This window comes from Nesoenas mayeri (assembly GCF_963082525.1).
Source record: "Nesoenas mayeri genome assembly, contig: SCAFFOLD_35, whole genome shotgun sequence".
Taxonomy (NCBI): domain Eukaryota; kingdom Metazoa; phylum Chordata; class Aves; order Columbiformes; family Columbidae; genus Nesoenas; species Nesoenas mayeri.
The window spans coordinates 710,463-722,564 of NW_027659961.1; the positions used below are offsets into that span (position 1 = coordinate 710,463).

Below are 12,102 nucleotides of genomic sequence, written 5' to 3' on the forward strand. Positions count from 1 at the left end.
AAGTTTGGGTCTCTCAACATCTCCACACGTGACCCAGACTTTCTCTGGCCACACGACAGCTCCTCCCGTTCCTCCAGAATGGGGAACCTCACACTGGGACACTCGGCTCCAGATGTGACCGCACCAGTGCTGAGTCACGATGGGCAATAACTGCCCTTGTCTGGGTGGCCACGCTCCCCCCAGTGCAGCCCAATGTGCTCGTGGGCATGTTCCTGCTCAGCACCACTGAGAACTGGCTGAACATCCAGGCTCAGAAGGTTGTGACCAGTGGCACAAAGCCCAGCAGGAGGCACCATGAGGAGCACTGAAGGACAACATATCCCCACCCAACATCTCCTACAGGTGTATCTTGGGTCCCTGGAACCACCTTAGTGCCAAGGGGGAGGGCACGGCCTGTATGAGGTGGAGGAGATGGGGTCTGAAATGAGGGTCAAGGGGCAGTTTCTCCTGGTTGTTCATGCAGCAACAAGCTGGGCTGGAAATTTGGAGAGAGGAACTCTTCCCAAGGGCCTCCAATGGGCTTGGGGATTTTCTAGATGCATTCAAGGACCTTTACGTCCTTGTTGTAAAAATATGTGGGGCCCAGAACTGCACACAGCACTCAAGGTGAGGCCACACTAATGCTGAATACAGCAGCATAGTCACCTCTTTTGACCACATGGCCATAGTGTGTTTGATGAACCCCAGGATGCCATTTACTGTCTTGACTGCTGGGGGACAGTGTTTCCTCCTATTGACCCTCTGTCCAAGCATCACGCCAGTTCCCTTTCTGCAGGGCTGCTCTCCAGCCGCTCTCTCCCAATCTACACTTGCACTCAGTGTTACTCTATCCCAGGTGAACAATCCAACTCTTGGACTTGTTCAATTTCATGCCCAGTGCTGGGTCCTGAACTTGGGTCACAACAACCCCAGGCAGCACTATGGGCTCAGGGAAGAGCGGCTGGAAATCTGCCCAATGGAAAAGGCCCTGGGGGTATTGATGGACAGTGACTGAACATGAGCCAGCGTGTGCCTGGGTGGCCAAGAAGGCCACCAGCATCTCAGCATGCATCAGGAATAGTGTGGCCAGCAGGACCAGGCAAGTGATCATCCCTCTGTTCTTGGCACTGGTGAGGCAGCACCTCAAATCCTGTGTTCAGTTTTGGGCTCCTCACTACAAGAAAGACCTTGGGGTGCTGGAGTGAGTTCAGAGAAGGGCAACAAAGCTGGTGAGGGGTCTGGAGAACAAGTCAGACGGGAAGCAGTGGAGGTAACTGGGGCTGTTTAGCCTGGAGAAAAGAAGGCTGAGGGGAGACCTTATTGCTGTCTACAGCTACCTGAAAGAAGGTTGGAACATGGAAGGTGTTGGTCTGTTCTCCAGTGTAGCAAGTAGTAGAAGGAGAGGAAACGGCCTCAAGTTGCACCTAGGAATATTCAGTTTGGATATTAGGAAAAATTTCTTCATGGAAGAGTTTGTGAGGCATTGGAACAGCCTGCCCAAGGAGTGGTTGAGTGACCATCCCTGAAGGTGTTTAAAAGACATATAGATGAGGTTCTTAGGGACATGGTTTAGTGCCAGAGTTAGGTTAATAATTGGACTCAATGATCTTGAGAGTCTCTCCCAACTTACATTTTTCTAAGATCTCCTTGGGATGAGAAACTTGATGGGGCAGCTCACCCAGATGGAGTACTGGGATGGATGGATGGACAGATGGGTAGAGAGATAGATGGATTGGGACAGAGAGGGGGATCAGCCTATCAGCCTAAGGGCTGGGGCCAGCCATGGCATGATGGAAGCAAGGCCAGCCCCCCTTTGTCCCCTGCTCTTATTTCCTCCTGTGCCAGCCCCTCTCACCAGCACACGACTGCTGGACAGGAGCTCTTCATGCTGCTCCTGCTACCGCAGTGACAGAACAGCCTGCCCTGAGCTGGGGAATGCAGAAACAGGGTTCCATGGGTCATTCATTTTCCTGTTGAAGCACAGAGCACAGGGAGCAGGCTGTGGTGCCTGGAAACCACAGCGAGACAGTCCAAGGCAGATCAGGGAAGGTCCTTCACCATCTCCAGGAACACTGGGCACCCACAGATGGACACTCAAACGAGCACCATGATGTAACATGGTGCCCCATGCCCTCCCCTGAGCCATGAAAAACACAACTACAGCAGCATGGACTTACGGGGGAAATTTATTTAGGCTGACCACAGCCTTGGAAGAAGAGCCCAAGCTCCAAATACTGAGACTGAGGAAATCCCCTGTTGTGGGGTGTTTCAAAAAGATGGCTGCAATTTCAGAAATACAGTGATTTCAAAATGAGTCCACACCTGTATTACAGAGATGTGACACAGGACACGAGCTGTACCAGGGCCCCAGAAACAGGTAGACAGGCCTCTGAGTCACTGCTCTGGAGAAGGGCCGTGGGTGAAGAAAATCCTTGTCAAACATGGTTATCACAGATGAAATGCTCAATGCACAGGAGGTTCCTGAGATGAACTGGAAATCACTTCTAAAGAGACATGAGTAACTTATTGTTGCTGAAAGAAAAATGACTGAATCAGCTTCTTCAGTGCCACTTTCAGCTCCTGGTTCCTAATGCTGTAGATGAGGGGGTTCACTGCTGGAGGCACCACCGAGTAAAGAACAGACACCACCAGGTCCAGGAATGGGGAGGAGTTGGAAGGGGGTTTCATGTGGGCAAATATGACAGTGCTGATGAACAGGGAGAGCACGGCCAGGTGAGGGAGGCAGGTGGAAAAGGCTTTGTGCCGTCCCTGCTCAGAGGGGATCCTCAGCACGGCCCTCAAGATCTGCACATACAACATCATAATGAACACAAAACATCCCTCAAAAAAAGAAGTGCTAAACATGATAAGCCCAAGATTCCTGAGGTAGGAGTGTGAGCAGGAGAGCTTGAGGATGTGGGGGATTTCACAGAAGAACTGGCCCAGGGCATTGCCCTTGCACAGGGGCAGTGAAAATGTATTGGCTGTGTGCAGCAGAGCATGGAGAAACCCAGTGGCCCAGGGAGCTGCTGCCATGTGGACAAAAGCTCTGCTGCCCAGGAGGGTCCCGTAGTGCAGGGGTTTGCAGATGGCAACATAGCGGTCGTACGACATGATGGTGAGAAGATAAATCTCTGCTGAAAGTAAAAAGGCAAACAGAAAGATCTGTGCAACACACCCTGCATAGGAAATGGCCCTGGTGTCCCACAGAGCGTTGGCCATAGATTTGGGGACAATGGTGGAGATGCAGTCCAGGTCGAGGAGGGCGAGGTTGAGCAGTAAGAAATACATGGGGGTGTGGAGGTGCTGGTCCCAGGCTATGGTGGTGATGATGAGGCCGTTGCCCAGGAGGGCAGCCAGGTAGATGCCCAGGAAGAGCCAGAAGTGCAAGAGCTGCAGCTCCCGTGTGTCTGTGAACAGGAGGAGGAGGAACTGGGTGATGGAGCTGCTGTTGGACATTTGCTTTTCCTGAGCACGGAGTGCTGTCATGAGGAAAAAAAAAAAAAGACAGTGAGAATCCAGGGCAGAGTTCTCTGACAAAAATCAAACGAACTCCCTTAGACCCTTTCCTGTCACACACAGACACTCTTGTTTTTTTCTAGGAGTACCTTTTTCAGCACTATGACTGCAGCCCTGCTTGGAGCTGGAAAATGTGCAACCAAGAGCAGGGCCCCTGCCCATGGGCCGTCCATAAGTCAGCCCAGCTCTGCAGAAGTGGGGCCAGGGAATGGTGGGGACTGTCCTGGTTCTGCTAACACAGAAGGGCTGTCAGCACTTGCTTTCCCAGTGATAGGGAACAGAGATGGTGAAGGCAGTTTAGGAGTTCCAGGTTTTTTTACATATCCCCCCATATTCACTGCAGAGTGTTGTTGGGTGTCAGAAACCCTCAGCATTTCTGCAGCACTCAGGGAGAACAGAGCGAGTCCTACGAGACCAGAGGGTGCCTGTGGGTCAGTGCAGAGTGAGGGCAGCTGCTCTGTCCCTCTGCCCTGCTCCAGCTGCCCTGGGCTGGCACCTTTCTGAGATGGGGGCTGATCACACTCCCACGTTACACTGAAAACGCATTAGGCACTGCTGATAGCAGAGGGACCCACCTCAGACCATGACAGGTCTCATCCTTTCCTAAGGTCTCAGCACCCAACGTTTAGCCCAGGACACACACAGCTCATTCCCCAGCCCCACAGACTGCATTGCCCACAGCCCACAGGTCAGAGCAAAGCTGGGACACGTGTGCCCATGGACACACCTGCAGGAAGGGACCCACAAGATCAGGCTGTGACTCTGCAGCTGAAACTGCCATCCCCAGAGAGCCTGACAACAAGAACAAGATCCCAAGAGCAGTGACCCAGAGCAGGGGAGCAAGAAGGAAAATGCGGTGAGGGTGGGGGTGAGAGAGGCCAGGGCAGAGGCAGCCGGGCACTCAGACAGCGTCCCCCTTCCCCAGCTGTGCAGCCACCTCCCAGACACCAACAGTGCCGGGCAGCTGCTCTCAGCCCCTGTGCTCTGCAGAGGAACTGGAGCTCTGGCTGCACAGGAGCTGCTTCATGTCTTGGAGCCCCTGGCCCTGAGGGCAGAGGCTTTGCTGGGTGGGACAGGAGGCCAGGGGGCTGCTCACAGGAGGGATCTGACCTGCAGGGGGTCACAGGGACTTTTCTCTCTTCTCCCTCCCATAACCATTCCAGGTTTGGTTTTCTCTCATTTCTGATCATTTCCCTGCTGCCTGGAGATTCTGCCCCTGGGAGGTGTTTCCCTGTCCATGTCTGTTCCCTGTCAGTGCTCACAGACCATCCCACCCTCTGTGCCCTCCCTCTGGCCCTGCAGATCCTGCCTGTTCACAGGCACTGCCTGGGGGCATCTTCCTGTCTGCAGACTGGAAAACAGGACAGGTCAGATTAAGTGTAATGTGTCCAGCAAAGGTGATGCTGTTTCTGCAGAGGCAGAGGAGAGGCAAGGCATGCCAGGATTCTCTTGAAGACCTACTGCAGTTCATGTGTTTCAAGTATTTCTTTAATTAGCAATTAAGAACAGCCTTAATCACCACCCATTCCCCAGAGTAGGAGACTGAAAACACAGACTCAGGGAGGTTCCTTATCTTTGTAGTACTCTTTGTCTTCTTCTTCTTCTTGAAACCTCCTCTTGTCAATATTCTGGAATGAGCTGGAGCTGTGAGCAGCCCCGACCCACGGAGAACCCAGCAGCAAAAGGACCCTGCCCTGCTGGGGTCGCTCCTTCCCCCCACAGCTTCTCCCCTCAGTGCAGAAGGCAATCCCTGCTCTGCAGCACATCCTCCCCTCTGATCAGAGAACCTCTGAGAGCTGTACTTACATCTCTCGCAGGCTCTGCAACGTGACAGCTTTCTGAGATCCTACCATGATTTGCAGATGGAATGCCCTGCAGCCACAGGCTTCATATCTGAGAGGATTTCATTTCCAGTGAACTCTCAGCATCCTCCCAGCCCAGACTGCGTTTCTCTCTCTGTACCTGGCTCCTGTGCCCTCGGTGCTGCAGGCAGAGCCCTCAGCCCTGCTGCGTGTGCAGAGGAGCTGCTCCTGGGCAGAGCTGTCTCTCTGCAGTGCTGCCGCTGCCATGACCTCCCTGTGTCCCAGCAGCCCAGCTCAGCAGCACAGTAGCAGCCCTTGATGTCCCTTTCTCTGTCCCCTCTGGGCTCTTCCAGATGTCCCTGAGGCTCCAGGGGCACATCCTTTGAGACAACCTCAAGCAATCAGTAATGTTAATTGTGTCTTCTCTGCAGAGATACTTCTTGCCACCATTGTATTCTTGCTAGTAAACAATAAAGTGGTATGAGAATATTCCAGGTGTGGTCTCCCCAGGACAGAGCAGAGGGGCAGGAGAACCTCTCTGACCTACTGACCATCCCCTTCTAAGCCACCCCAGGTACCATTGGCTTCCTGGCCAGAAGGGCCCAGTGCTGGCTCATGGTCATCCTGCCGTACCCAGGACCCCCAGGTCCCTTTCCCCTACACTGCTCTCCAACAGGTCATTCCCCAACTTACACTGGAACCTGCGTTTCTTCCTACCCAGATTCAAGACTCTACACTTGCCCTTTCTATATTTAATTACACTTTCCCACCCAGCTCTCCAGCTTGTCCAGGTCTCTGATGGCAGCAGAGCTTCCAGTGTCACCCACTCCTCCCAGCTTGGTGTCACCAGCAAACTTGCTGACAGTCACTCTATTCCCTCATCCAAGTCACTGATGAATTTATTGAATAGTACTGGCCCCAGCACTGCCCCCTGAAGCACTGCACTAGATCCAGGCCTCAACTGGGCTCTGCCTCACTGACCATGACTCTCTGGCTTCTTCCCTTCAGCCAGTTCAAGGTCCACCTCACTACCCGCTCATCCAGACCCACTCCCCCAGTTTAGCTGTGAGGATGCTGTGGGACACTGTGTCAAAGGCTTTACTGAAGTCAAGGTAGACTACATCCACTGTTTTGTCATCATGTATCCACCTCGTTATGTCTTTGTAACAGTCAATGAGGTTGGTCAAGCACGACTTCCCCTTGGTAAAGCCAAGTTGACTATCCCTAATGACCCTCTGATCCCTGATATGCCTTGAGATGACACCAAGGAGAAGTCGTTCCATCAGTTTCCCAGGGATGGAGGTGATGCTGACCGGTCTAGAGTTCCCCGGGTCCTCCTTCTTGCCCTTTTTGAAGACTGCAGTGACATTTGCTTCCCTCCAGTCCTCAGGCACCTCTCCCATTTGCCACAACTTAGCAAAGATGATGGAGAGCGGCCCAGCCATGACCTCAGCCAGCTCCCTCAGCACCCGCGGGTGCATCCCATCCAAATCCATGGATTTATGGATTTACCTTCAAGCAGCCTTGCCCATGGGATTTTCCCCAGCAATTGCCTGAACAGGCCAAAGTTGGCCCTGCTGAAATCCAGGGGTGCAATTCTGCTTGCTATCCTGCTCCTGCCACACGAGATCCTGAACTCCACCATCTCATGGTCGCTGCAGCCAAGGCAGCCCTCAACCTTTACCGCCTCAACCAGCCCCTCCTTGTCAGTGAGGATGAGGTCCAGCAGCTCCTCTCCTGGTCGGCTCCTCCACCCTTTCATCAGGAAGTTCCCATGGATGCACTTGCTGAACCTCCTGGGCTGTGTCTGGCTGAGTCGTCCTTCCAGAAACATCAGGGGAGTTCAAACCGCCATGATAACCAGGGCCCGTGACTGAGGCCGCTCTCAGCTGCTGGAGAGGCCTCGGCAACGTCCTCCCCCTGAGCTGGTGGGTTGTGATGGACACCCACAGCAGTACCACCCTAATGCTCCCAGTGCTCCCAGTAACCCTGCACTGACCCCTCCAGTGCTCCCAGTAACCCTCCCACTGACACTTCCAGTACTCCCAGTAACCCTCCCACTGAGCCCTCCAGTGCCCCCAGTAACCCTCCCACTAAACCCTCCAGTGCTCCCAGTAATGCTCTCACTCACCCCTCCAGTGTCCCCAGTAACCCCCAATAACCCCTCCATTGCTCCCAGTAACCTCCAATAACCCCTCCAGTGTTCCCAGTACCCCTCCAGTGCTCTCAGTAATGCTCTCACTCACCCCTCCAGTGTCCCCAGTAACCCTCACTAACCCATTCAGGGCTCCCTGTAATGCTCCCACTAACCCCTTTAGTGCTCCCAGTACCCCTCAAGCTCTCCCAGTAACCCCCACTAACCCCTCCAGTGCTCCCAGTAACCCTCCCACTAACTGCTCCAGTGCCCCCACTAACCCCCACTAACCCCTCCACTGTTCCCAGTAACCCCCCCACTAACGCCACCAGTGCTCTCAATAACCCTCCCATTAACCCCTCCAGTACTCCCAGTAACCCCCACTAACCCCTCCAGTGTTCCCAGTAACCCCCCCACTAACCCCATCAGTGCTCTCAATAACCCTCCCATTAACCCCTCCAGTACTCCCAGTAACCCCCACTAACCCCTCCAGTGTTCCCAGTAACCCCCCCACTAACCCCACCAGTGCTCTCAATAACCCTCCCATTAACCCCTCCAGTACTCCCAGTAACCCCCACTCACCACTCCAGTGTTCCAGTAACCCCCCCACTAACCCCACCAGTGCTCTCAATAACCCTCCCATTAACCCCTCCAGTGCTCCCAGTAACCCCCACTAACCACTCCAGTGTTCACAGTAACCCCCCCACTAACCCCACCAGTGCTCTCAATAACCCTCCCACTAACCCCTCCAGTGCTCCCAGTAACCCTCCCATTAACCCCTCCAGTGCTCACAGTAGCCCCCAACTAACCCCTCCAGTGCTCCTAGTAGCCCCTATTGTTCCTAGTAATCCTCCAAGAACTCCCAGTTAACCCCCAGTGCTCCCACTGTCCTTGTGCTCCCAGCAGCCCCCACAGTGCTCCCAGTAACCATGTTGTTTTCCCATTAACCCCCCACTAATCGTCCTACTGTTTCCAGTAATCCTCCCAGTAAACCTCCCAGTGCTCCCAGCAGCCCCCCCAGTACTCACAGTGAGCCCCAGCAACCCCCTCATTGCTCCTAGTAATCCCCCGCTAGCCCTCCTAGTGATCCCAGTAACCACCTAGTGCTTTCATGTGAGCCCTCAACAACCCCCACTGTTCCCAGTAACCGCTCCCAGTGCTCCCAGTAACCCCCCACTAACCCCTCCAGTGCTGTCAGCAACTCCCATTGTTCCCAGTAATCCTCCAAAAATTCCCAATAAACCCTCAGTGCTCCCAATAACCCTCCCAGTGCTCCCAGCAGCCACCTAGTGCTCCCAGTAAACCCCCACCAACTGGAATGTTCCCAGTAACCTCCACAATGTTCCCAATAACCCTGCACTAATCCTTCTAAGGTTCCAAGTTACACTCCCAATAACTCTCCCAGTAAAGCCCCAGCAACCCCAATGTTCCCAGTAATCCTGCAAGAACTCCCAGTAAACCCCCAGTGCTCCCAGTAACCCTCCCAGTGTTCCCAGAAACCCCCCACTAATAAACCTACTGTTCCCAGTAACCTTCCCAGTGCTCCCAGTAACCACCTAGTGCTCCCAGTAACTCCCCAGCAACCCCTAGTGTTCTCCGACACCTCCCCAGAGCACCCAGTGGCCCCCACTAACTAACCCTTCCAGTGCTCACAGCAACCCCCATTGTTCCCAGTAATCCTGCAAGGACTCCCAGTAAACCCCCAGTATTCCCAGTAGCCCTCCCAGTAAGCACTTAGTACTCCCAGTAACACTCAGGCAACCCCACATGCTCCCAGTAACCCTCCCAGTATTCCCAGTACTCCCCCACTAATCTTTCTAGTGTACTTAGTAAACCCCACTATCCTCTCCAGTGATCCCAGCAACCCCCATTGTTCCCAGTAAACCTCCCAGTGCTCCCAGTAAACCTCCCAGTGCTCCCAATACCCCCCACCAATGTCCATCGTGGCATCCTGGGCAGCATCCTCTGGGCACTGTGGGGCAGGGGCAGGGTGGGTTGTACACAAGTGGGTCAGCTCTCCACTCGGGTGGGCAGAGCTGCTGGTTGAAGCTGCCGGCCTGGCTCGCACAAGCCAGACAAGACCTTTTCAGCATCGATGCATCCAGTCTTTCCTGGCACTGAATCCTGGAATCACAAAGTAGTTTGGGTTGGAAGTGACATTAACAGCCCGTCTGGTCCTACTCCCCTCGGCCATCAGGGACATCTTCAGCAGCTCAGGGTGCTCAGAGCCCCGTCCAGCCTGGCCTGGGGTGTCTCCGGGATGGTTCATCCAGCCCCTCTCTGGGAAGCCTGTTCTATATCAGGGTGTTTTACCACCGTCAGTGTAAACAATCTCTTCCTCATTTCATTCCTTGACTCTCCCCTCTTCTAGTTTAAACCATCACCCTTTGTCCTGTCACAACAGCCCCTGCTCAAAAGTCTGTCCCCATTGTTCTTATCGGCCCCTTTTCGGTCCAGAAAGGCTGCAATAAGGTCTCCCAGGAGCCTCTCTTCTCCAGCTGAACACCCCAACTCTTCAACAGGCAAACTCATGACATTTTAATTTTTCAATACAATAGTGTCACAAAAGCATGAGCGCATCTTTTTATATAGCATTTTATATAGCATCTATAGTCCCCCGTAGAGCCCAAATGTCACCAGTGGTACAAAGTGCCCAAAGAGCCAGTTACCGGTGGGATCCCTCAGGGACCAGCACTTGGGCCAACACTGTTGAACGTCTCTATTCTCCCCCTGTATGATGTGACGCAGTGAACCTTCAGCTCCTTAGTGCATGGTGCAAAGCTGGGCAGAGACCTTGGACAACCTCACCTGGGTCACCCTGCCCTGAGCAGGACAGTGAGACAAGATGATGTTCAAACTGGAGTTGCTCTGTGGTTCAAGGAATCTTTCCCTTGGAAACGTTTTGGAAGAAGGAAGAGGTGGAGGAATAAGAAAATAAAAAAATACAGGCGGAGAAGGAGACATAGAAGATGTCAACATAAACAGAGCAGTTCTGTGAAGAACATTTCTCTACTCAAATTTCTAGCAGAAAATCTATAACCAGCTCCCCAAACTCCTTGTTTCACTCATTGGCCCCTGGGATTTCCAGCACATTTCTTTACATCAGATTCTGCACTGAAGTTCGCACTGATTGTTACAGCTTCTTTGCAGGAATTGCTTCATGTTTCCTTAGAGAACTGGATGTAAACAGGCACCGGGAAACTTTTAATTAGAGGAAACAAAACAAAAAACACAATAGAACTTAATGATGTTTCTCAGTTCTGTGGTTAAATTAAGTAGTTTCCAGCGAGGTCCATTGCCATAATTGAAGAGTTGCCTGTAGGGAGTATGAGAGCAACTGCTGAAAGACTTGACCTGCCTGAAGCTCAAAGCAGAGTGAGAGCTGAGAGGCTCTGAATGAGCCAAGAGATAGAGGTGAAGAACCTCTGGGGAGCGATGGAAAGTGCAAATGTGCAGACAGGCTTCTGAAGAGATGAGTTCAGACACGGTGAGCTGGGTAAGGACAGCCTGGGTAAAAAGCCAAGTGACCAAGATGTGTTTGGATAAAGCCCTGAGTAATCTGGTCTGACCTTGCTGTAAGCAGGAGGTTGGTCAAGACACCTCCCGAGGTCCCATCCAGCCTGAATGACGCTGTCCTTCCTTCCCCTTCATGTTTTCAATTTAGACAAAGCTCTCAGGTTCTCTGTGACCACAAGAATAATTCACATGAAGTGCAGGGCTGCTTTACAAGTGCCCCCAAGCAGTCCTGACCACAACTTTTCCATACTTTCTCTTTCACCCAGACCCAAGGTCTTTTTTTGCTGTTCTAGTGCCTCTCCAGAAAGAACAGCCCATGTTGTTAAACCTTTAAGAGCAGGTTGTTCAAGAGGTGTCAGCATCCATGCACAGAGTCTGCACATCAGCCAGACACAAATCCATCATTATAGAAATGAAAACGAGGCACCAGCTCCTTGCACCCAGATATCAGTGTGACATGTCTGCTGAGATGCCAGGGAACACCTAAAATCTACGTGAAGGGTATGTGAGTCCTGGTTGGGTATCCTGGCTTGCCTCCTGACCCATGTGCTGCTTCAGGCTGTGAAGAGAATCAAAACCAGCCATTGGACTGGGGTAGTTTCATTTTACACGTGTCACACAGGGCAGATGAGGGAGCTCAGAACTCCAGACTCTGCAGCACGGTTGGGAGTGCAGAGGCTGGAAATGCAGGTGACAGTGTGTGTCAGTGCACACACATAAAGATTCTGGCTTCCTTTGGGCCTTTGCACTGACCTGGGATCTGTTCCTTGGCCACCTTTGTCTCAAAAAGAAACTGTTCTCCTATGCAACCTCCACATCACACCACATAAGAAATAATTAAAAGCTAGAAAAGTAATGAAAGAAGCACAATTTGGGGGTAATTCTGTCCAAGAGGTGTACTCTTTAAATGATTAAAACAAAGAAGAAGCGAGAAAAAAAGCATTGTTCTAAGAAATTATTTCAAGACACAACTACTGATGTGTAGTAGATGCTTGGAAAAGCAAGAATGACTGTTAGGACTAAAATTAAAGCGATTTAAATCATTATCCTCATCAGTGAGAATGAGGAGTTCCCTGTTACTGTTACCAGTGACAGCACCACTGTTCACAAACATCCTTCAGAGCATCTCCATTTTTCCTGGGCTCCAAAGCT

The 12,102-nt window shown here is 52.4% G+C and overlaps 1 protein-coding gene across 1 annotated transcript; it reads right to left on the bottom strand.

Annotated features, from left to right (window-relative positions):
* Positions 1 to 2,502: 2,502 nt before the first annotated feature.
* Positions 2,503 to 3,270, bottom strand: LOC308052562 (olfactory receptor 14J1-like; the record flags this gene model as incomplete). Its single annotated transcript, XM_080364634.1, has 1 exon — positions 2,503 to 3,270. The coding sequence occupies one exon, from the start codon at positions 3,268 to 3,270 to the stop codon at positions 2,503 to 2,505; it is 768 nt and encodes a 255-aa protein (XP_080220760.1).
* Between the last annotated feature and the right edge of the window lie 8,832 nt (positions 3,271 to 12,102).